The sequence below is a fragment of the Chiloscyllium plagiosum genome, unplaced genomic scaffold (assembly GCF_037043375.1).
Source record: "Chiloscyllium plagiosum isolate Xiang-an unplaced genomic scaffold, Cpla_swu_hap1 HiC_scaffold_23, whole genome shotgun sequence".
Classification (NCBI taxonomy): domain Eukaryota; kingdom Metazoa; phylum Chordata; class Chondrichthyes; order Orectolobiformes; family Hemiscylliidae; genus Chiloscyllium; species Chiloscyllium plagiosum.
This window is the reverse complement of record NW_028270161.1, coordinates 38,663,625-38,690,147: the sequence shown is the minus strand read 5'-3', so window position 1 is coordinate 38,690,147 and position 26,523 is coordinate 38,663,625. Positions and strand designations below refer to the sequence as shown.

General features: G+C 41.4%; 1 protein-coding gene across 4 annotated transcripts in view; it reads left to right on the top strand.

The window, feature by feature from the left end:
* gramd4a (GRAM domain containing 4a) overlaps positions 1–26,523 on the top strand; it is a 158,102-nt gene that overhangs the window by 119,897 nt on the left and 11,682 nt on the right. For 3 of the 4 annotated variants that reach the window (XM_087999543.1, XM_043713699.2, XM_043713701.2), the window contains 4 exons: positions 6,621–6,775; positions 7,329–7,346; positions 19,391–19,538; positions 24,810–24,903. In XM_087999543.1, coding sequence (XP_087855669.1) covers positions 6,621–6,775; positions 7,329–7,346; positions 19,391–19,538; positions 24,810–24,903 — 415 coding nt within the window. The remainder of the gene's footprint in view (positions 1–6,620; positions 6,776–7,328; positions 7,347–19,390; positions 19,539–24,809; positions 24,904–26,523) is intronic. The other variant, XM_043713700.2, reaches the window with a different exon arrangement.

Here is a 26,523-nt window from a genome sequence, read left to right as displayed (position 1 = left end):
AACAACTGCTCCCAGTCTGTACTTCCCAACTCCTGTCTGATAGTGTCATAATTTCCATTTCCCCAATTTAATATCTTCCCTCAGTAATTGCTCCTTTCCCTCGCCAAGGCAATGGTAAATGTGAGGCAGTTGTGACCACTGTCATCAAAGTGTTCTTCCACTGCAAGATATGACACTGTTCTCGCTCATTGCTGAGCACTAAATCCAAAATGGCCTCTTCCCTTGTCATTCTGTCAACGCACTGAGTAAAGGAACCCTCCTGAACACACCTGACAAAAACTGCTCCATCCAAACCATCTGTACTGAGGAGGTTCCAATCGATATTGGGAAAGTTGAAATCGCCCAGAACAACGACCCATCTACTTCTGCATTTTTCCAGAATCTTCCCGCCTATGAGTTCTTCAATCTCTCTACTGCTATTAGGTGGTATGTAGAAAACCCCAATGCAGTGGCTGTTCCTAACTTCCACCCATACTGACTCAGTAGACAAACCTTCCTCAAAAACCTTCGTTTCTATAGCTGTAATGCACTCTCTGATAGCAATGCTACACTCCCTCCTCTTTTTCACCCTCCGTGTTCTTTTTAAACATTCTAAACCCTGGAACATCAAGCAACCATTCCTGATCCTGTGAAACTCCTGTTATGGCCACAGCATCGTGGCCCCAAGTACTGATCCATGCTCTAAGTTCGTCACTCTTATTTCGGAAACTCCTTGCGTTAAAGCAGACACACTTTAACCGATCCATTTGTTTCATAGCATGAGAAATCTTCCCAATAGATTCACTGCATCCTGTCACTGCACCATCTGCAACTGTCCCCCTCTCAGACATGTGGCTCTGATTCCCACCGCCCTGCCAAAATAGTTTAAACCCTCCCTCCTGAATCACACAAGCAAATATTCTAAGAACATTACAGAGAATTGGGCACGCCGACACATGCAGGTACATGGTCTCCATACTTCAAAAGTGTCAAATTAGATCTGATCACTGAAAGCACATTTTGCTGACTATGCATATGTTTGAGTACATTTACCACAAGATAATGTTGGCAAGGTGCTCTCAAGATTGAATTACTTTGCAGTATTCAGTTTTGATGCTCACTCAAATAATAGTTACTTTGCCAAAATTGCGGAGTGAATCTGCTACTTGCACATTTAAATTAGCTTTCAAGAAAAGTTTGGACAATATTAACTCAAAGTGGCGGGAATCTTCTATTTAAGAATTCTGTTCTTTAGCTGTCAAAATAAAACAAAACTGGAATTTAAAGGTGAGTCAGAATGGTGTTTTCTGTTGGTATTTTCTTTAATTGTGGTTGCTAAATTATTTCATGTTGGTTTTCAGCTTTTCTTCCTGACCCTGTACTATCTGATGCTATTAATACTACCTTCTGTACTTCAAATCTGCTGACATCACCATTTTCCTCAAAAATTTATTTACTTTTTCTTGAAAGGTGCCACCCCAACTCCATCCTCACGAAGTTCCTCAAAGGTATTGTTTCTTCCATTACCAATGCCAAACTTCCTGCCTCCATGTTTCAAACCTTCCATTCAGGTTTTCAACAATGCTGCAGTACCAAAGCAACCCTTTTCCAAGTGATAAATCAAATATTACCATGTTAGTGATAGGCTGTCTCTTCTCATTATTCTCAATCCCTCTGTAACCAGGTTTGACTGGTTGATCGTTCAGTCTTCCCACATTTCTCCTTCAACATCCTCTGGGTAGAGCTTCTCTTGTTGCTTCCTTCTTAACTATGAAGTCATTACCCAGGAATCATTTGCAGTGTTTCTCTTCCCACTCCTGCTGTTACCTCTGGAATCAACTATTCTTTGCCACCTTCCAATTTTCCTTTGCATGCTTCCTCTGAAGGCACCATCAAAAACAGAGTATGAGGTTCTGCATGAACTTTGACAAGACCCTCTTCTTTCATAACACCATCCCTGAAAATTTGACTCTTGCTTTGAATTGTCATGCTGTTTCTTTGACATCCTGGATGAGCAGAAATTTCCTTCAACAGAATGTAAGGCTGACTCATACAGACTGAAGGTAACAGCTTTATAAACTCCGTTCCTTAGCTACTGATTCCATTTGCAACTCTACAACTCTGAGCAGCCAACTACATATCACCAAGATTGCCTACTTCCATTTCCATAATATCTCTTGGCTCTGCTCTCCCTCAACCTATTCACAGCTGAGACCCTTATCCATGTCTTCCATTGACTTCAGTTGTCTGGGCTCTATGTTCTGGAATTCCTCCCCAAGTGTCTCAACCTCACTACTGCTCTTTCTCCCCTTTAAGAACTTGCTTCAAACCAACTTCTTTGATCATCTGCCCAAATGGCTTCTTATGTAGTCAGGCATCACATTTTGTGAGAGAATGCTCTTATGAGATGCTCAGAATGTTTTATTTGATTGTAAGTGCTATATGACTGCAAATAGTTTTGATTGTAGAATGGCATTTTTGACTGAATAAGTTCTTTTAACATTCTCGATGCATCTCCTTCTTTCCCAGTTACCAAAAATCAAACTCAAGCTAGTATTTTCCTACTTTAGTGTCAGGAAGAGAATCAAGTACAGAAAGGAAGTAGTGATTATTTTAAATAAGTGTGAGGTGCTGCATTTTGGAAAGGCAAATCAGGGCAGAACTTATACACTTAGTGGTAAGGTCTTGGGGAGTGTTGCTGAACAAAGAGACTTTGGAGTGCAGGTTCATAGTTCCCTGAAAGTGGACTCCCAGTTAGGCAGGGTAGTGAAGGTGGTGTTTGGTATGCTTGCCTTTATTGGCCAGTGCATTGAGTATGGGGGTTGGGAGGTCATGTTGCGGCTGTACAAGACAGCGTTGCATGCAGTTCTGGTCTCCCTTCAATGGGGAGGATGTGTGAAACTTGAAAGGGTTCAGAAAAGGTTTATGAGGATGCTGCCAGGGTTGGAGAGTTTGAGCTATAAGGACAGGCTGAATAGACTGGAGCTATTTTCCTTGGAGTCTTAGACGCTGAGGGGGTGATCATATAGAGGTTTATAAAATCATGGGGGGCATGGATAGGGTAAGTAGGCAGGGACTTTTCCCATGGGTGTTGGAGTCCAAAACTAGAGGGCATAGGTTTAAAGTTTGTGAGAAGATTTGTAGCTCGGGTGCTCGTTGCTGTGGTTCTGTTCGCCGAGCTGGAAGTTTTTGTTGCAAACGTTTCATCCCCTGTCCAGGTGACATCCTCAGTGCTTGGGAGCCTCCTGTGAAGCGCTTCTGTGGTGTTTCCTCCGGCATTTATAGTGGCCTGTCCCTGCCGCTTCCGGTTGTCAGTTTCAGCTGTCCGCAGTAGTGGCCGGTATATTGGGTCCAGGTCTATGTGTTTGTTGATGGAGTTTGTGGATGAGTGCCATGCTTCTAGGAATTCCCTGGCTGTTCTTTGTTTCGCTTGCCCTATTATGGTAGTGTTGTCCCAGTCGAATTCATGTTGCTTGTCGTCTGCGTGTGTGGCTACTAGGGGTAGCTGGTCGTGTCGTTTCGTGGCTAGTTGATGTTCGTGGATGCGGATCGTTAGCTGTCTTCCTGTGTGTCCTATATAGTGTTTTGTGCAGTCCTTGCATGGGATTTTGTACACTACATTAGTTTTGCTCATGCTGGGTATCGGGTCCTTCGTTCTGGTGAGTTGTTGTCTGAGAGTGGCTGTTGGTTTGTGTGCTGACAACCGGAAGCGGCAGGGACAGGCCACTATAAATGCCGGAGGAAACACCACAGAAGCGCTTCACAGGAGGCTCCCAAACACTGAGGATGTCACCTAGACAGGGGACGAAACGTTTGCAACAAAAACCTCCAGCTCGGTGAACAGAACCACGGCATAGGTTTAAGATGAGAGGGGAAGAAATATAGGGGACCTAAGGGGTAATTCTTGCATGCAGAAGGTAAGTTGGAATGAGCTGCCTGAGGAAGTAGTGGAGGCTGCTATGATTATGATTTTTAAAAGGCATCTGTGTATGGTTTCGTTTGCAAGGCCAGGGAACAGACAAGGTCTGCCAGTCATATCTGGCTTGCTCCAACATTACTTACCCTTTGAACTAGCTAAGAAATCTAACCCATCTGAAGTGGGAGAGACTGGTCTCACTTGGGCGACCAGCAGTTTTCCAGTTGGGTGTTTGATTGCTGTTAATGAGCTTTCAATTTCAAAGAGGCAACCGGTTTCAATTCTAATAAACCTCAAAGATAAGTTTAAGCTGGGCATGTTGTGACTCAACATCTGTTTGATGGCTCCAGAACGTTATCCCATTGAGGTAGACTGTCAGTAAGCACACTAGAATGCCTGTGTTTTGTGTAACAGGTTAAGATGATTTTCTCTTAAGCTAAAATACAGCACCAGGGCTGTCTTATTATTTGAAGTATGCAGAGTTACCTGAGGTTTGTATATTGCTGAGAAACTAGCAGGAATCCACTTTCTCTCTGAAAATGAGTGCGAGGAAGCTAAAATGATGAGTATAACCTGTAGATGGAACTAAGTTTGTAATTTTGAATGTTGTCATCTCTCTTGCCAGCTTTAGGTGTTGGTCCTTCTCGACTTAACTTCGTAATTTAAGAATTGTTTATTGGGTTTTTGTAGGTATTGCTGGTGAATGTCTTGCTGAAAGGTTTAATCAAACTACTATGCATACAGTTGACATTTGTTGTGGTTCTGTTCGCCGAGCTGGGAATTTCTGTTGCAGACGTTTCGTCCCCTGTCTAGGTGACATCCTCAGTGCTTGAGAGCCTCCTGTGAAGCACTTCTGTGATCTTTCCTCCAGCATTTATAGTGATTTGTCTCCACCGCTTCCGGTTGTCAGTTCCAGCTGCCCGCTGCAGTGGTCGGTATATCGGGTCCAGGTCGATGTGCTTATTGATTGAATCTGTGGATGAGTGCCACGCCTCTAGGAATTCCCTGGCTGTTCTCTGTTTGGCTTGTCCTATAATAGTAGTGTTGTCCCAGTCGAATTCATGTTGCTTGTCATCTGCGTGTGTGGCTACTAAGGATAGCTGGTCATGTCGTTTCGTGGCGAGTTGGTGTTCATGGATGCGGATCATTAGCTGTCTTCCTGTTTGTCCTATGTAGTGTTTTGTGCAGTCCTTGCATGGGATTTTGTACACTACATTGGTTTTGCTCATGCTGGGTATTGGGTCCTTCGTTCTGGTGAGTTGTTGTCTGAGAGTGGCTGTTGGTTTGTGTGCTGTTACAAGTCCTAGTGGTCGCAGTAGTCTGGCTGTCAGTCCGGAAATGCTCTTGATGTATGGTAGTGTGGCTAGTCCTTTGGGTTGCGGCATGTCCTCATTCCGTTGTCTTTCCCTTAGGCATCTGTTGATGAAATTGCGCGGGTATCCGTTTTTGGCGAATACGTTGGAGAGGTGTTCTTCTTCCTCTTTTTGCAGTTCTGGTGTACTGCAGTGTGTTGTGGCCCTTTTGAATAGTGTCTTGATGCAATTTCTTTTGTGTGTGTTGGGGTTGTTGCTTTCGTAGTTTAGGACTTGGTCTGTGTGTGTGGCTTTCCTATATACCTTTGTGGTGAATTCTCCATTCGGTGTTCTCTGTACCATCATGTCTAGGAATGGGAGTTGGTTGTCCTTTTCTTCCTCTCGAGTGAATCGGATTCCTGCGAGTGTGGCATTGATGATCCGGTGTGTGTTCTCTATAGAAATACCACGCAATTTCATCAAACAGAGAACAGAGAACAGCCAGGGAATTCCTAGAGGCATGACACTCATCCACAGATTCAATCAATAAGCACATCGACCTGGACCCAATATACCGACCACTGCAGCGGACAGCTGGAACTGACAACCGGAAGCGGCAGAGACAACTCACTATAAATGCTGGAGGAAACATCACAGAAGCGCTTCACAGGAGGCTCCCAAGCACTGAGGATGTCACCTAGACAGGGGATGAAACGTCTGCAACACAAATTCCCAGTTTGGCGAACAGAACCACAACAACGAGCACCCGAGCTACAAATCTTCTCACAGACTTTGAATATAGTTGACATTCTGTACTTGAACTGGAAGTAGGTATGATCCAAACTGGACTTGCTCTATTTTATATCTCAATTTCTAGTTAGATGACTACCTGAAAATCTGATGGTTTTCAAAGATAGTGAGTTCTTTTTCATAGAAAAAAGCAACAGTCTCTCTGAAAAGTGACTCCAATCAAGTAGATTTTGGATGATCAAAGTCATTCTAAGATACTAGAATGCATGCACAGAGCCAAAGTTATGCATATGTTTGTATATTCAGGTAATTTTCCTGTTATATAATCAACATAGTATTCTTCAGTACATAAATGGTGATCTTAGATTATTTTCATATGGTATTATTTTATTCCTTTGATATAGTATGCTCTTTGAATCTTTATGGGACTTTGTGATACTGAATAAATGTCAAAATATGAGACAGCATGTAGCCTTGCTTGAGAATTGTTGAATAATTTATTTAACATGAATCCAAGTTATGTAAATAGATTTGAATTTAAAAATAAGTTTCAAATAACCACTTGCGTATGAGTGAAATTTGTATATGTATATGCTTTACTGTAATTCATAGTTTGACTTTAAACAAGATTATATCTTGTTCTTAATTATTTTAATCCAATTCATTACTTCATTCCGTTTTAGGACTTTATGCAGGAGTAAAATTTTTTCTCATTGACTTCATCTTCAAACGATGCCCAAGGCTTCGAGAAAAATATGATACTCCTTACATTGTGTGGAAGAATTTGCCCACAGACCCCCAGTTGAAGGAAAGATCAAATGCAGTACTGATGAGACGGGTAGGTACTTTTGGTTAAACGATCTTGTTTTAGTTCTTGTTTAAAACAAAATCACCAAGATCCTGGTTACTGGCTAGAACACAGTTAACAATTTTTTTTAACATGTTGGTATACTGATTGCACTTGCTGTTCAAACAAATTTATCAACAAATTTATTAATACAACAAAAGTACAGTGTAGTTACAAGTAATGTTAATTCCTCAGTTCTACCTCTGTAGAACTAACTACACCAAAGTTATTTTCTAAGTTTTGCTTGTTATCTGTAGTTAAGATCAAGAAATACAACACTAAAGAAATCTAATTATTTTTCCAAGATTGGAAGCAGCCAATCTGTTGTTGGTCCAGCCCTTAACCACCATTAACAAGTTTCTAATTTAGTTCGGTTGTATATTTATATATGTTTGTGTGTGTGTGTGTTTGAGAGAGAGAGAAAGGAGAATGTGCTGGGCTAGGTATAGTTTAGAAAGCTAATTGATTAAATTTAGCACCTGTAGAGTAGCCACAATATCATTTGTCTCTGTTACATATGTTTTATTGTTTCTTTTCCTGCTAGCTGTCAGGGTTTGAAAAGGTACGGTTAAAGTCTCTAAAAGTTTTAAGTATATTGTGTAGTTTTAAAATTGTCCGTATTCATAAATTTAAGAATTATTTATTGGGTTTTGATATTGAGTGAAGTGTGATCTTGTTGAAATTGTTATGTTTTGTCTTGTTTGTTTTAGTACTGTTAAATAGCTTAGTAATTTGCTTGTCATGGAAAGTGTTAGGACTATGAAAGGTGTTTTGAAAGTTACATGTTAAAAACTTGACAAAATCATCTGATGCATTTTACTGCAGTGTTTTTTTTCTATATTTTCTTTGAGAGTCCAACTGTGTAGCTTCTTATCTCTTAAGCTTAAACATAAAATTCACCTGCTTTTTTACTGATTTTCTTAAAATGAATTTTTGATCATTTAATTATAATTGTTTTGTTTAAAGAGCACTAAAATACTTTGTTGTTAATCCTTAGCTACTGGATCAGTTACGTCTGTTCTATTTCAATCTCAATGATAACTTTACTTTTCATAATGATATAATTGCGCATTAATGTGTGACACAATCTGCCTCAGATCAAGTAGAATTGATTTATTGAGCAGAATTGGAGATCAAATGATTTGTTTCTGGAAACTCTAAGTGACATATTAATAGATCGCTTCAGTGTATCAAGTCTGGCTTTCGAGACTCCACAGAAAAGAAGTTACAAACTGAACCAGCAAATTCCCTTTACAATCGAAGATAATTTTTAATGATAAGTTAGTGGTTTTAGTGTTGGCTGAATCAGAAAATTTGTGGAAATGAATCATTGAATCTTAAATTAAATGTAAATAGTTTTCAGTTATATTTCTAAGTGTCATACCGTTTAGTCTCTCCTTCCTCAGTTTTTGTACTGCTATGCCCTACTATGTGGATTTTCCACAATTTCTGCAAAGAAATGGACAAAAATTGGGAATGTTGCTCATTAATCATATGCACAATTTTTTTTCTCCTTTTTTTAAAAAAATTGAGGCCTCTTTCCTTAATAAAGCATGTGGCACAGCAGAAAAGGATGGTGGAGAGGTACAAGGAGAGAATCCCAGAGTTCAAGACTTGGATGGCTACTGGGATGAAAAGGTTTTGGAATTCAAATGAGAGCAGAGTTAGAAGAAAGCAGTTTTGAGACTCTCCGCATTGGCAGTGGTTTGGAGCTAAGACCATGAAGGGTGTTAACGTTGAGGATGGAAACTTTAAATGTTAGGTATTGGTAATAGGAGTCAATATAGTACAGCAATCAGAGGTGATGAGGGAGAGTCCATGCAGGATGCAGTGGGAGCTACACAGTTCTGTATGGGGTGAAGAGGATATACATAGAAATATGACTAGATAAACAACTAATTCAATGGTGAGGAAGCTTTTCATCAGGTGTGCCACATTTGGACATGGAAATTGTTTCAGTGACCAGAGCTCCTGTGGCATAGTGGCAGTATCCTGACCTCTGGGCCAGAATATTTCATTTCAAATCCCACTTGCACCAGAGGTGTATCAGCAACCATTAAGTGCTCAAGTATTAGACAATTGTAATAAAAGTTTTACATTTATTTTGATAATTACATCATCATAACTTTTTTTGCATGAGGTTAAACAAAACAAGAATCTTCTGTATCACTTTGTAGATATTCAAGGCTGAAGAATAGAAAAAATCCGTTTAAGTTTTCTGGATTGCATTTCCACTGAAAGGTGATTTTTTTTATATTCTTGCATTCTCTGGCCCTCTAACATGCTGACAGGATTATGCTGCTAAACAATTAATTGGAAGCATGTCTGTCTTTTTTCATGACTACTGGGTGTTAAGGGAACAGTGGATTGCAGGCAGAGAAAGGTAAATTAAACCATAAAATTGATGTAGAGCTTGCAGTGAGTTAGGTCTCTGTTAGCCGCTAAACAGCTCTTGCTGTTCTGAGCAAATAATGCATTTGAATCTATATCTGAAAGCTGGCAACTCCAGCAGTGTGGCATCTCCTCAGCACTGTGCTGGAATATCAATTAGCTTTGATTTTTTTTGCTCAAGCCTTGGGGTAATACTTGAAACTGAAATTGTCAAATTCAGAGCCAAGTGTGTCCCTAACTGTGCCTTGGCTGACACGGGATTCTGTCAGTGTTTCACATGCACAGTTTGCCAATTCCAATCCATTAAAGTGGAAGAATATACTGACAGTTCAATTTTACAAATGTAACTCTGCTATCAAGAAGAGGGAATGAGAAAATGGGGGATTTCAAGCAAAGTTAACCTGACATCAGTCCATTGGAAGGTCAAAAGAAGTCTTAAACGTGCAATTGCAATGCGGTACAAATTAGATCCAAGCCATTCAGTGAGACAGAAACCTTTTTATCATGAAGAGCTTTTTTAAAATCAACTTGTCAGGCATGTTATGACATAACATGTATAATAAGTGAGACTTGAACCTAGTCTAGACTTTCCAGCCCAGATTTAGGGACACCACCACTGTGCTACAAGACTCCTTTTTATTTTATAGCAACTTGTTTGGGTATACACTTCCATGGCAAGTGAGATTTGAAACCAAGCTTCAGATGCAGAGATAAGGAGACTACCATTGCACCACATGACCTTTAATTCAAGTATAGTTTTAGTCAGCCTGCTTGGACAGACCTCTGAAGCAGGTGGAACTTTTTGTTTTCATTCATGGGGTGTGGCCAGCGCTGGCTAAGCCAGCATTTATTGATAATTCCTAGTTGCCCTTGAGAAGTTGGTGGTGAGCTGCCTTCTGTAACTGCTGCAATCCATATGTTCTAAGTTGACTCAATGCAGTCAAGCAGGGAATTCAGGATTTTGACCCAGCGACACTGAAGGAATGGTAATAATATTTCCAAGTCAGGATAATGAATGCATGGAGTGGAACGTGCAAGTATTCCCATGCATCTGCTGCCTTTGTCCTAGACGATAGTGATCGTAGGTGTTTAAGGAGTTGTGTGAATGTTAGTTGATACTGCACTTTCTAGATCAGTACATCTGTGCCATAGGACCTAGTATAAATTTTATAAAGCAACTACAACCCCGCCCCCCCCCCCCCCAACCACCACCGCACCAACACCACCACCAAGTCAATTAACAGCACCATGATCAGAGAAAATCAATATGGTTTTATGAAAGGGAAATAAAGATTGACAAATTTTCTTTTAAAATTCAATCAGTGGGTTGATAAAGAGCTTGATAAAGTACATGTAGTATACCTGGATTTACAAAAGGCATTTGATAAGCTGTCACATTAAAAGGTTAACACAGAAGACAAGGTCTCGTGGAGTTGACGGAGATAATGCATTAATATGGATAGAAAATTGGTTAATGGCACAAATCAAAGAAGAGATGTAAATAGGGCATTTTCAAGTTGGCAGAGGGATCATTAATTTAATGCTGCAGAGATCAATGAGGAGTTTCAATGATTTCCAATCAATATTAAAGAATTAGTTGAAGTGAAATGAAGTAATATATCTAAGTTTGATGATGATGTAAAGATGGTTTGAAATTAAGTTATAGGGAAGTTAGTATCTATCTGTAAAGCAATAGACCTGTTGAGTGAATGGACAGCAAACTGACCAATGGACTAGAATGTGGTAGCAAAGCAGAATAATTTTGAAAATATGTGAAGCTTGTAAATGTTGTGCACCGTTAATTAGCTTATGTTAAGCTTAATGCTGGCTGAAGGGAAACAGTTATTTTGCAAGATACAGCAATCAATTTGGATGGTAAAGTGAAATATTGGCCTTTAATTCTAAACAAATGGGTGTACAAGATAAAGAGGACTTACTGGAGTTGTACTAGAATTTGATGAGACCACAACTGAAATACTGTGTACAGTTTTAGTCTTTATATTTAAGGAAGAATTTCCTTGTACAGGCAGTCCCTGGGCTGTGAACCAGTCCCGTTTTGGAATCCATTCACAAGTCGATTTGTTCGGAAGTCATAGCACAACGTAAGTCAATGGAAAACAACCATTAGTAAGCACAGAAAATGTTTATATGTCGGTTCTTTAAAAATTAATACCATATATGGGATTGTGTTCGTACGTTCAAGCATTCATAAGCCAGATATTCATAAATTGAAACCCCCTTGATTAGAGGTAGTACAGCAAACATTCACTGGTGTTTGGATGGAGACGTGATCTCACTGATGTATTTGCCTTCTGAAGGGGTTTAACAGAACATAAGCTGGCTAGGGTATCTAAAACATGGTAGCACAGTTTCTGTTTAAAGATACGGTAATTTATAACTGGTGCAGTTTCTTCATCCAAAGTTGGTGACTCTCTGTAATAGTTGAAACTTTATTGCTGGAACAGCACAGCAGGTCAGGCAGCATCCAGGGAACAGGAGATTCGACGTTTCGGGCACAGGCCCTTCTTCAGGAATGAGCAGAGTGTTCAGCAGGAGAAGATAAAAGGTAGGGAGGAGGGACTTGGAGGAGGGGCGTTGGAAATGTGATAGGTGGAAAGAGGTCAAGGTGAGGGTGATAGGTCGGAGTAGGATGGAGGCGGAGAGGTCAAGAAGAAGACTGCAGGTCAGGAAGGCGGTGCCGGGCTGGAGGGATTCGGCTGAGACAAGGTGGGGGGAGGGGGGATGAAGAAACTGGTGAAGTCCAAGTTCATCCCCTGTGGTTGGAGGGTTCCCAGTCGGAAGATAAGACGCTCCTCCTCCAACCGTTGCGTTGTTGTGGTTTGGCGGTGGATGAGTCCAATGACCTGCATATCCTCGGTGGAGTGGGAGGGGGAGTTGAAATGCTGTGCTACAGGGTGGTTGGGTTGGTTCGTCCGGGTGGCCCAGAGGTGCTCTCTGAATCGCTCCGCAAGTAGGCGGCCTGTCTCCCCAATATAGAGGAGGCCACACCGGCTGCAGCGGATGCAGTAGATGATGTGGGTGGAGGTGCAGGTGAATCTGTGGCGGATATGGAAGTTTCCTTTGGGGCCTTGGAGAGAAGTGAGGGGGGAGGTGTGGGCGCAAGTGTTGCACCTCCTGCGGTTGCAAGGGAAGGTGCCGGGAGTGGAGGTTGGGTCGGTGGGGGGTGTGGATCTGACAAGGGAGTCGCGGAGGGAGTGGTCTCTACGGAAAGCTGATAGGGGAGGGGAGGGAAATATATCCTTGGTGCTGGGGTCTGTTTGGAGGTGGCGGAAGTGACGGCGGATGATGCGCTGTACATGGAGATTGGTGGGGTGGTAGGTGAGGACCAGTGGGGTTCTGTCCTGGTGGCGGTTGGAGGGGCGGGGCTCAAGGGCAGAGGAGCGGGAAGTGGAGGAGATGCGGTGGAGGGCACCGTCGACCACGTCGGGGGGGAAATTGCGGTCCTTGAAGAAGGAGGCCATCTGTGTTGTACGTATTTTGAACTGGTCCTCCTGGGAGCAGATGCGGCGGAGATGAAGGAATTGGGAGAATGGGATGGTGTTTTTACAGGGGGCAGGATGGGAGGAGGTGTACTCTACCCAAGAGAATTGTGGGTTATTTATAATTGAATTTAGCTGAGTCTGAATAGATTTTTGATCTTGATATTAGAGAATGGTGGGTAGGTGAGAAAATGGAGTTGAAGGCTAATCATGTGAAGCCGTCAAACATGGTGAATGGTAGAGCAAACATCTGTGAGGGTATGGTCTGCTGCTGCTTCAATCTTGTGTCTCCGTGATTGCTTGTGGGCACTTCAGTCACGCTTATCTTGGTACTTGCTACCAACATTGCAGACTTTCTGCTTCTAAATTTCAATTCATGATTCCACCAACAGAATTGTAGATCAATTTTTTTGTGCACTATGAAGTAGCTGCTCTAAACCAACCCACATCAACTTTAGTCTCCCAACCTGCCTCGATCTCCTCCACTTTGCCTACTTATGTAACAGGTCCACAGCGGGTGCCATATCCGTAGCTCTGCACTCATCCTTGGAACTCTTCACATTGTTTGAGGGGCAGAAAAGAAAATAATGCTGAAAAGTGCCAATTGTGTAGCTATAATTGTGCTACCATAATGACTGCTGCTCTCTTCCTATCTTAAAATCCACTAGGAGCACTTGGCTTTGGGAATGTGGCAGAAATATGCTTTTTATAGGTGATGGGGTGTTGCTGTGTTCTGAAAATCTTTGATTAAAAATGTTTAACAATAGGATCGGAAGGTGATTAGTGCATTTTGGAAAAAAAATCAGGGTGTTGGTGGTCTTGTGTTTTTTTTATTTGGTATTCCAAACCTGTTTCATATGCAGTGCTGTACATCTATCCATGCTGCTGCTGTGGGCCAAATCAGAAGTTCCTACAGGGGTTTGACTAAGTCTGAATTAATTAGTTGATTTGTAGCAGATGAACTGAGGCAAATTTGGAAAATATTCCAAGGGGAAAGCCTTCCTTATGGAGAAGATAACGGGTTGAAAATGCAACTTGGGGTTTAATAGGATGCCAGTGTTAGTGCTAGTCTGAGACAGTAGCAAGGCTACAGAGTTGGTTTCTAGACCAAGATCACCTTGTTGGTATACCTAATGTCGAACTTCAATGTCTGCTTCATCCCCCTACCTAAGAAAGCACACGCAATGTGCCTTAATGACTACTGTCCAGTGGCTCTAACCTCAATAATCATGAAGTGCTTCGAGAGGCTGATCATAGCCCACATCAACTTTAGTCTCCCAATCTGTCTCGATCTCCTCCAATTTGCCTACCGATGTAACAGGTCCACAGCGGGTGCCATATCTGTAGCTCTGCACTCATCCTTGGAACATCTGGACAACAAAGACACCTACGTCAGACTCCTGCTCATTGACTGCATCTCTGCCTTCAACACTATTATCCCCTCCAGGCTGATCTCAAAACTCCATGACTTTGGTCTCAGCTGTGCCCTCTGCAACTGGATCCTCAGCTTTCTGACCCACAGACCGCAATCGGGAAGCTAGGTAAGTGCACTCCTTCGACAATAACACTCAAAACTGGGGAGCCCCCCATGGATGTGTCCTCAGCCCCCTACTGTACTCCCTGGACACCCACCATTGTTGCCAAATTCCAAATGAGCGCCACCTACAATTTCGCTGACACCACTACCATAGTAGGATAGATATCTAACAATGGCAAGTCAAAATACAGAAGAGAGATGGTGATCTGGTGCAGTGGAAACAGCCTCTCTGTCAGCATCGGCAAAACTAAAGAACTGATCATTGACTTCAGAAAGAAAGGAGGAGACCATGCCCACGTATACACAACGAAACTGAGGTTGAGAGCGTGGAGAGCATCACGTTCCTCAGATGACGAGAATCCTTTCCTGGACTTCCCACGTAGATGCAGCGGTCACGAAGGGACAACACCTCGTCTTCCTCAGGTAGCTCAGGAAACTTGGCATGTCCATAAGGACCTGCACCAACTTCTACAGATGCACTATTGAAGTCATACTGTCTGGGTGCATAAAAGCCTGGTATGGCAACTGCTCTGCGCAGGACCGTATGAAACTTCAGAAGGTAGTATGTACAGCCCAGACCATCATGGAAGCCAACCTTGCACAGCTCGCTGCCACAGAAAGGCTGCCAACATCTTTAAAGACTCATTGCACCCTGGTAATGATCACCTACAGCCTCTTCCATCAGGCAGAAGGTACAAGAAGCCTGAACACCAGCAGCTTCAGGAACAGATTCTTCCTGGCCATTATTAGACCGATGAGTGGACTCTCTAGCCTCAAATAGTGCTGATATTGCTAATGTTGATCTCGCCTAGCGCACACCTTATGCCTCTGTGTAAGTCTTTTTGATCTGTATACCCTTGCTTACTATGATCTGCCTGTACTGCTCATAAACAAAGCTTTACACTGTACTTTGGTACATGTGACGATAAATCAATCAAATCAAATAACTGGAGGAGATTGTAGCTCATTTGAACTGGAAGTCAAACAACAAGCCTAAACGTTTGCACTTCCTGGGCTGTTTGGCTGAGATATAAGCCTTCATCTCTGAGCCATTGAAGGAGTTTTGTGATGTAACTTTATCTAGCTCATATATATTTGAAATTGGTATTTAAAATTGTATTATTTGGCAGTAGAATATTTTCATGAATGTAGGTAAGTAGAAAGTTGAGGAGGTCTATGTTGAACTCTTTCTAATTACTATTTTCATTTATTATCTTGGTGGTGGCCTGAGTTTTATGAGATCAATGTGCTTTCTTAAGTTTAAGAAACACATTTGAAATTCTGAAAATAAATACAATAGCACCATCTAGTGGCAAATATGTTTTCAACCGCTGGGTCAGATGTTGCACTGACTTCTCTCCTCTCAAAACAAAACTTAGTGTCATCATGTAAACTCAACTTTCAGTTACTATGTGCTAGTAGTTGTAATTTCATATTTTCAATCATAGATCCGGATAGTATTTAAATACATAAATTCTCAAAATCACTCAATACCTAAGTTTTTAGACTGCTATGTTCATTTTCATTGGGACTTCTTAATTGTCTGGATCATGCAGAATTTGCCTTAACTTTTCCTGTGACTGTAACTAAATGGGTTAGTATGCAGGTTCCTAACTTTGACATTTTGTTTTGAATCCAACCCAAACTGATGAGATTTTCCCCATGGTGATGGCTGTATGCATATACTGTAAATTAAACTTTTAACCTCCTGTGTTTGTATATTTACAGGACAAAAGAGATATTTGACATGAGCCAGTAAATTTTATTTCGGCTGTAGAATATTCACAAAAACTTGAGAATTATGGGTGGCGCAGTGGCTCAGTGGTTAGCACTGACCAGCGCCAGGGACCTGGGTTTGATTCCAGCCTCAGGCGACTGTCTGTGTGGAGTTTGCAAATTCTCCCTGTGTCTGCATGGGTTTCCTCCGGGTACTCTGGTTTCTTTCCACAGTCCAAAGATATGCAGGTTCGGTGAATTGGCCAAGTTAAATTGCCTATAGTGTTCAGGGGTGTGTAGGTTGGGTGCATTAGTCAGGGGAAATATAGAGTAATAGGGTTGGGGAATGGGCTTGGGTGAGTTACTCTTCAGAGGGTCAGTGTGGTCTTGTTGGGCCAAAGGGCCTGTTTTCACACTAGGAATTCTAATCCTAAAAAGATATCTGAATTGTTATAGTTATTTACAAAAAGTAAAATTGGTGAATTTTGTAACTTTTTTTAATCACTCGTGGGATGTGGGTATTGTTGGCTCAAGCAGCATTTATTGCTGTGCCTACTTGCCCTTGAGAAGGTGGTTGTGAGCTGTCGTCTTGAACTGCTGCAGACTTTGTGCTGTAAATTGACTCGTTCAGAAGGGAATTCCAGGACTTTCACTTGCCAACAGTGAAGGAGTAGCAATATATATCCAAGTTGGGATAACTACTGGCTTGGAAGGGAACTTGCAGGTGGCTGTATCCCCATTGCACCTGTTGCATTTGTCCTTCTAGATGGAAGTGGTGTTGGGTTTGGAAGGGGCTGTTTAAGGATCTTTGGTACATCTTATAGATGGTACTACACTGCTGCTACTGTCTGTCATTGTTGGAAGGTGTGTATGTTTATAAATGTTGTGCCAGTTAAGCGGGCTGCTTTGCCCTGAAAGATGCCAAGCTTCAGGTGTTTTGTTGGAGCTACAGCCATCCAGGCAAGTGTGGAATATTCTATCACATTGTTGACTTGTGTGTTTTAGATAATGGAAAGGCTTTGGCAAGTCAGGAGGTGAGTTACTTGCCGCAGTATTTCTTGTGTCTGACCTGCTGTTGTCGCCACTGTGTTTATGTGGCGAGTCCATTTGAGTTTCTGGTCAATGGTAAACCCAAAGATGTTGACAAAGGAGATCAAGGATGGCAGCATGACTGGTGGTTAGATTGTCTCTCATTAGAGATGCTCATTGTCTGGCTTTTGTATGTCACAAATGTTACCTGCCAGTTGTCAGCCCAAACCTAATCCAGTCCAAATTGCGTTTGAGCATAGACTGATTTAGTATCTGAGGAGTTGTGAATGGTGCTGAACATTATGCAGTCATCCACACTTCTGACCTTAAGATGGAGGCAAGGTCAGTTGAAAATGTTTGGGCCTAGGACACTGCCCTGAGGACCTCCTGCCGACAACCACAGTCATATTCCTTGATACCAGATATGACTCCAGCCAGTGGAGAATATACCCTGGTACCTGTCGATTCCAGTTTTGCTAGGGTTCCTTGATGCCATACTCCGTCAAATGTGGCTTTGATGTCGAAGTTTGTGACTCTCACCTCACCTCTGGAATTCTGCTGTTTTATGTATGTTTGAATCAAGGCAGATAAGGTCAAACTGGGTGCTGCTTGGTAGTGCAATTCTATCACTTTATTACAAGAATTCAAAATTGCAGAAGAGTCGTCTTACTCAGTCTGATCCAAGATTTCAGTGTGCGCCCTTTAAAGTGGCAAATTTATATACAAATGAAACATTTTTGAGATAGAAGATGAGCACAGAGGCTGTTAACATGCCAATTAATGTATTGTATCAGATAATGCTTGCAAATAAAGAATAAATTTCCATTTTTTTCATAAACTGTTTCAAACTATATTCAAGATTTGGTTTCCAACCAAAGCTTAAATTTTTCACTTTTCCTCTCTGTCATGTCACCAGGTTTGATATTTGTTTTCCATAGCAGTATTTTTCTCCTCATTCACTTAAAGACGCACATTCATTTGGTCAAATCATCCTATTTCTGGATTGGTGGAGACAAGATATTCAACTGAAGTAACACTCTGGGACCCTACAGAAGTCCTGACATACAAATCCATGTGGGATTTGCCCAGGAAGTTTGTGTCCAGTGGGCAATTCAACTGCCCTATTATACCGACTCCGAGCTAGAGTTAGAAACTTCAGGCAGTGCCACAGGTTTTACTGGATAGTTACCAAGGAAATGTCAGGCAGATGTAAACATGCTCTAACCCCTGTTTAACTAGGCAATCAACAACATCCCACCCCCACCATCCCCTCACCATCCCCTCACTAACTAGCTCCTCACAAAGTGAGGATGAGTAGGACGAGGTCTGCCTACACACCAGCACACCCAACCTAACTATCTCCCAGACTTGACTTGACTATCTTTCAACCACCTGTCTCACCCCCCCCCAGCCCATCCTAATCCCTACCTACCCAACTAACCTTATCAGAAGGTGGAGTACCCAACCTTAGTTTAATTCATTCCACTCCAATTGATGCACTCTGCATTTCTATGACAGCTGAGCTTGGAAAATCATGGAAGAAAAGATCAGCCTCCAATTTGGAGAATCTTTGATATAGCAGTAAACAGCTCATCAGTACCACTGCTTGGAAGATTGGTACCATTATGTTTTAAAGGTCTAATTTATTTTTATTAAAGTAATTTTTACAATCCATCCAAAGTGGGGTTGTGGGGGGGGCGGAGAATCACAGGAAACTGAAATAGCCTGTATGAAGAGATTGGCACTTTTGGATAACTTATTCTCTAATTGATAGAATATCTTTAATATATTCCTAAAGACTGCCCCAGAAGTTCTAATGTGTGCTCCTTCAACCTGAATACAAGGTAATCTCATCAATTGTTTCAGAACTTACTCAATATTTGGGATTATTATGAGAAAGTAATTTTGTTCAAAAGCACTCTGTAGAATTATTGCATTTTGATCCATACAGATGTTACTTCAATCAAATGAGCTTTCCTGAATGGATGTGCTCAAGGAAGTCAGTTGAACATTCTCATCTGTATTTTGCAAACACAAAATTCTTCATATTTTAACATTGATTACACTTAGTTTGTATTTTCACAACTTTTGCATTTCCATTTATTGCATCTTACTGGTAACCTGTGCCCTTTTTATTTCTGGCTAAAAACAATGCACTGGTGAGATGACTTGGCAAATGGAAGAAGGCATTAAAGTGCTCATCCTGCAAATTTTCATAAACTGGTAAAAAAGTTCAAAGAAATATGAAAGGACAGAAGGTACAATAATAGAAATAACTTAGTTTTATAAATTAATAATTTGAAAAAAATTTAACAAGTGAATATAAATACCATGAATTGGGACTACCTTTGTGGAAGGCTGAACAGTAGTTCAAGCCATGTGGTTTAAAGCTTGATATGATCCAAACCCACATTGATTGTAATATTTCCACAGATTCCAACAGTTGTGTCAAGGTCCAATGTAACTGCCAACAGCATGTCTGTATATAGCAGGGAGGATGATGGTGCACGTTCACACAGCTCCAAAAAAAGCAGCTTCAGTGAGATCTTCAATTTAGCAGAGAATGAGCGCCCTTTACCAGGTATCTTTTTTTAAAAATCGATAATTTATTATAATAATTAATTACATTTAAAAATGCCCTGAGCACTCCAATGTCAGGGCCTAACAAGGGGAAAATAAATGTTATTCCTTCATATTTGGATGCAATATATGTAGACAGTACCATGTAAGTTTGTTTTGTATATTAAATTAATGAAAAGTTAACTGTCAAGACTGTTGCCACTGCAGACTATGTTAAAATCTAATTCCAAAAGTATTCCTTGAATCTGCAAGTAATTGCAAGCTCTGGATGCCTTTCTCTTGTAGTGTAAATTTTTTGAGTCAGCAGTTGTGTTTGTATAAGTGTTTAAAGAAATCTAGTAACTTAGTTTGTACCCTCAACTTTTGCACTTCCATCTATTGCACCTCATTAGTAACCTCTGCCCTTTTTAATTTTTTTCAAATATTAATTATACACAATAGATTCCAGGATCTATGAATCTCTGTCATTTGCTGCCTTCTAACTCTGCTTGACTGAAAAAATTCATCTTGCCCACCCCATGGCCACCTCTTTCCTACCTACCTCTAACTCATGTTTGCATAATTGATTTTCCCATTCTTCAGAACATCCTGCTTTCTTACCTCTTTTCTTCTAAATATTTATTTGCTCTTCACTCCCAGTGTGCAATGCCATGAGAGATTAAGCAGCCTTATTTAAGTAACAGAGGAACAAGAATAGGCCACACAAAAGCATGGTTGCTTTACTTTGTGTCTATTTGCTCATTTTCACTTCATATCACTAGATACCCTTGTCTGGTAGGAACCTGCAATTATTTCAGCATCTTAGACCAGAAAGTAAAAGAGCAGAATTAAACCATTCAGCTCCTCGAGTCTGCTCCATCATTCGATCATGGCTAATAGGTTTCTCATCTCACGTTCCTGTCGTCTTCCCGTAGCCTTAGGTTCTTGACTAGTGGGGAGAATCAATCTAGCCATCTATCTTAAGTACACAGTGCATTAGTCTTCACAGCCTTCTGTGGCAATACATTCCACACATTCACCACCCTCTGACTGAAAAAATTCTTCATTTCTGTCCTGAAGTGTCATGCCTTCACTCTAAGGCTGTGGCCTGGGCCATAGTTACTCTTACTAGTGGAATCATCTTTTCCATGTCCACTCTCTCCAGGCCTCTGTGTTCTGTAGGTTTCAATGAGTTCCACTGTGATCCTTCTAAACTCCAGTGAGTACAGACCTAGAGTCCTCAACCACTCCTCATATTACAAGCCCTCATCCCCAAGATCATTCTTGTAAACATCCTCCAGACCCCCTTCAAAGACAACACATCCTTCCTTGGATATGAGGCCCAAAACTGCTCTCAGTTCTCTAAATGTGTCTGACAAGAACCTTATACAGTCCTGCATCACTGCTCTTGTATTCTAGCCCTCTCAAAATAAATGCTAATATTGCAATTGCCTTCCTAATTGCCATCTGAACCTGTGCATTAATGTTATGAGATTCCTGAACTAGGACATTTAAGTCCCTTTGTGCTTCAGATTTCTGAGGTCTTTTGCCATTTAGAAAATAGTCTACACCTCTATCTTCCCACCAAGGTGCATAACCTCTCACTTTCCCAGGTTGAATTCAATCTGCCACTTCTTTGCCCTTTCTCGGAGCCTGTTCAAATCCCTCTGCAGCTTCCCTGCTACCTCAACACTATCTGTCCCCCTCTCTCCATCTTTGTTACTAAGTTTACAGATGACCTAATGCCCTCAGTTTCTTTGTCCAGATAATCTGAATAGTTGTGGTCCCAGCAGTGACTCCTGCAGGACTCCACTAGTCATTGGATGCCATTCTGGAAAAGACTGCATTATCCCAACTCTGACTTCTGCCAGTCAGCCAATCCTCATGTCCATGCCAATACCTTGTCCCTAACATCCTTATCTTATTTAGCAACGTCCTGTGCAGCACCTTGTCAAATGTCAAAGGAATTCCAAATAGATCACGACTGCTGACTCACCTTTGTCTAAATTACTTGTTACCTCCTAAAAGAATTGTCTAAATTACTTGTTTTAAGAAAGCGAATGCAATGTTGTCTCTTATCTCAAGAGGGTTGGAATATAAAAGCAGAGATGTACTACTAAGACTTTATAAAGCTCTGGTTAGGCCCCATTTGGAGTACTGTGTCCAGTTTTGGTCCCCACACCTCAGGAAGGACATACTGGCACTGGAACGTGTCCAGCGGAGATTCACACGGATGATCCCTGGAATGACAGGTCTAACATATGAGGAACGGCTGAGGATACTGGGATTGTATTCGTTGGAGTTTAGAAGATTAAGGGGAGACTTAATAGAGACGTACAAAATAATACATGGCTTGGAAAAGGTGGATGCTAGGAAATTGTTTCAGTTAAACGAGGAGACTAGGACCCGTGGACACAGCCTTAGAATTAGAGGGGGTCATTTCAGAACAGAAATGCGGAGGCATTTCTTCAGCCAGAGAGTGGTGGGCCTGTGGAATTCATTGCCACGGAGTGCAGTGGAAGCCGGGACGCTAAATGTCTTCAAGGCCGAGATTGATAGATTCTTGTTGTCTCGAGGAATTAAGGGCTACGGGGAGAACGCTGGTAAGTGGAGCTGAAATGCGCATCAGCCATGATTGAATGGCGGAGTGGACTTGATGGGCCGAATGGCCTTACTTCCACTCCTATGTCTTATGGTCTTATTGTTACCTCCTAAAAGAATTGTCATGAATGACCTCCCCTTGATGAAGCCATGCTGACTCTGCCCTATTTTACCATGCCCTTCCAAGTATTCTGCAATCTTGTCCTTAATAATGGACTCTAAAATCTTTCCAGCTATTAAGGTCAGGCTAACTGGCCTGTAATATTCTATGTTCTGCCTTCCTCTCTTCTTAAACAATGGTGTTACATAAGTCATTTTCAGGTCCCCTGAAACCCTCCTGCTTCCAGTGATTCTTGAAAGATCATCACTAATGCCTCCGTAATCTCCTTCAGAACTATGGTGTTGACCTGCTCTGGATGATTTATCCACCTTCAGACCTTGTAGCTTCCCCAGTGCCTCAAATGTTCTGATTTGATAGAGTAGTAATGTTGTTGGAGGTGAGCAATGTTTATCCAGAGTGCTGCTCCTTTGAGGTAGCTCTTTGATTTGTATTTGATGGACATTTTGGTAAAATGAGGGATGCAGAGCAGATTTACCAGTGTGATACTGCAGCAAAAAGGCTTAAATTATGAGGACAATTTGTATGGGAATATAGGAAGAGGAGTAGACCTTTCAGCCCATTGAGGCTGCTCTGCCATTCAATTAGATCCTGCTCAATCACCTACTTCAATGTCACTTGCCGCAGTATCTCCATGTCCATGATGTCATTAATATCACCGCAGTATTATAGATCAAGGGGCTACTCTTTCTTTAGAAAGAGATGACAAGTGGTGGTTTAATCTGAGGTCAGATGAAGGTAAAGGTTGAGAAGAAGAATCCTTAACGGTAACCTCAGCTGTGTGGAAATTGAACCCATGCTGTTGGTCTCACTCTGGATCTCAAACCAGCCTTCCAGCCAAATTAGTTAAACTGACTCAAGCAAAGTCTCCCTTTGATTGACTTCTGTCTTGAATGTGCTCAACCACTGAGCTTCCACAGCCCTCTGGATGGAGAATTCCAAAGATTCACCACCCTCTGCATGAAGAATTCTTCCTCATCTTGGTCTTAAATAATCTACCAGTTACCCTGAATTTAGGTCCCCTGGTTTTAGCCAGGGGAAATGTCTTGCCTACACCCATCCCGTCATGCCATGTAAAACTACTTAAGTAAGTTTCATTGGGGTCACCCCATATTGTTAAAAACTCTAGGGAATACAGACCACAGATCCAGTCTCTCCTTATAAAACAATTCTAAAATCCCAGAGATTAATCTGGCAAATCTCCTCCTACATAAGGAGACCAAAACTATAAGCATTACTCTTGATGAGGTCTCACCAAGGTTATATACAACTGCAGTGGCATGTTTTCTCCTGTATTCAAAGGCAACATACCGTCCTCAAGTCTTGTTACGTCTTATCTGCTGATCTGTTTCCCTAACAAATACCCTATCACTGCTGCTGTCTCTTCCTTCTTCCCCTCTTGTACAGCTGAGCTGCTATTCATGCCATAAACCTGGTTCTGACTGCACGCCTCTCAGGAACCAATGCCTTCACCAGTTCCCAAATAAAATATTGATTTGCGAGCAGAACATCTGGATGCTTGGACAGTCTGCCCAGCTCTCTTGGACTGTCTTGCAGTCACCTTTCTGTCTCCATGTTCTTAGCTCTTGTGACCAACGTTGAACTTGCTATCTAAGAAGATCTTGGCCGCACAGATTGCCACAGTGACTCCAGAACCACTTGAGTTCCTAAACGCAGAGGTCACATTGCTGCAGCTGGTGACACTTCCTGCACAATTGTTTGTCTCGATCAACAGTAGAGTACGTACTAATTCCAAGCTGTGCTGTGTCACTTTCACTTGACTTCTGTTAGCTTTTTAAAAAATTTTATGTTGCAATAAGCCTTACTTAAGGCACCTCTTTTCCCTATGCAATACATTGCCATGTAATTCACTATGCACTAATTCCCTAGTCACCTGGTCTATGTCTTACTTGGACATCGTCTCTTGATTGTGCAACTCTTACTGACTTATAAACTAGGTTTTGTTCCCTTGAGTAGAGAAGAGTAAGGGTGAATATTTGAGGTGTTTAAAATAATTAAAGAATTTGGTAGGGTAGATAGAAAGAAAGAAACTAGTTCTTTGGTACAGAAACATAGAATAATGAGATTAACCATAAACTTAGAACTAGACTTTTACAGGGTGATATCAGAAAGCACTTCTTCATGTAAAGTTTGGTGAAAATGGAAACCACTCTGGAAAAGCTATTGAGGTTGGGTCAATTGGAAGAATTGAATCTGGAATGGATTACTGTCAGGTAAGGGTAAGTGGAGCTGAGACACAGATCAGTCACATTGGACAATGTCAGAGGGCTGACTAATTTGCTCCTCTATCTATATTCCAAACTGGAATAACGAGTAGCCTGCAAAATAGAAATAACATATTTGCTATTTCCAGAACTAAATGTTGTTAAATTTTGTATTAAATTCATTATTCTTTTCCTGGGTCTCAGTCAAAAATTGATTTTTTTTGTCAATTCTGAATAAAGGCCAATATTGAAAGGAATATTATGTTTGGTTATACGTGTTATGTACTGATAACAGAGTAAAGTTCATTTTTCATGAGTGGACACAAGTAATGTGCTTTTTTTTCCCCAGTATGTGAAAATGGCTGGCGCTGCTGTCTAATTAACAGGGACAAGAAGATACCCACTGACTACATTCGAAATGGTTTTCTCTATGTAACAGAAAAGTAAGTAATACTGAGTTCTCTATGGAGACTGCATAGTGTGTAACAAGGGATAAGTTCATTATTGGTGCAATTCAACTATTTAAAATACATTTAATAGCCTTAAGACATTCCAAATTCCTCTATTGTGAATTATGTACTGTTTCTAATTCTGGCCCCTGTTGTAATGAAGGAAATGCAGCAGCAAATTTCCGCATACCAAAATTCCATAAACAGCAATGTAACGATTATGTTGTTTCGTAGTGTTGATTAAGGATCAATATTGACCAAAACATTCTGGAGGAACCTCCTGCCCTCTTCAAAGTAGCACCAAGGGATCTTTTGTGCCCTTCTGAAAGGGCGAACAGGGCCTTGGCTTGATGTCACATCCAAAAGTTGATTTTTGTGACAATGCTATTGATATATGTCAATAAAGGAAATATCTTGTCTATGGAAGATACTAACCAATGTGTTGCTATCATTCAGCAACCAAAATTTGAAAAAAATCCTAGCTATGTTCCATGTTAAGGTTAGGGTCTTTGTTTAAACACTTAAATGAGTTTTTTTCCCATTGATTTTTAAATAGGATCTTCTGCTTGCTGCCCTTTTTTTAAATAAAAAAATTCTCTACATCCAGTCACAGTGTGGCGGCTCTGTGGTTAGCACTGCAGCCTCACAGTGCCAAGGACACTGGTTCGGTTCCAGCCTCTGGCGACTGTCTGTGTGGAGTTTGCACATTCTCTCCATCTCTGGGTGTTCCAATTTCCTCCCTCAATCCAAAGATGTGCAGATTAGGTGAATTAGCCATGCTAAATTGCTCATAGTGTTCAGGGATGTGTAGGTTAGGGGTAAATGTAGAGTAATGGGTGATAGGTTTGGATGAGATACTCTTAGGATGGTCAGTGTGGACTTATAGGGCCGAGGGGCCTGCTTCCATGCTGTAGGGATTCTATGTCTGTTGAATCTCACAAGGATAATAACATGTTTGTGTTTTCTGAAAGAGCCGCACATAATTGACCTTGAATCAAGGTGCAACATTTTTTTCATCACAAAGCTGAAATATTATAATCAGGCAAACATCCTTTTTAATGCACCTTAGATCTGAAACACATTTAAATCTAATAATTGACACCATGTTCATTACAGTGCCATCTACTACAGTCTTCTTCCTAGAGCCTTAAACTAGAGAAGTCACATTTATTTGCTGCTAATTCATTATCTCAACCCTTTCAAGATTTCCCAGCTCCTAGTTGTATGTGTGTCCTTTGTTGACAGGTTTGAAACTGTTCTTTATAACTTCTTCTCTTCAATCCCATGTTATGGACTCCCTTTCTGTCCATTGCTGCTTGTGGCCTCCCTTTATTATCCCATACCCTTGCGCACTCCCTCCCATTTCCAGCCCTACCCCCTTCTGTTTTACTTGCTCTCTCACCTTCTCTTGCAGCCCCTTTCTTCCCTCAGTCTCCTTGCACCCTCCACCTGTACAGCTGATTATAAGCCAGAGGACCTCTTAGGCAAAAAAGCAGCTCCCAATTCTCTGTCACATCACCACCCGAAAGGCTGCTTCAGGCATGACTCCTCCTCCTGCCCTTGGCAAAATGCCAGCTAGCTCTCACCTGTGGCATTCCACCTTCCTGCTTATTG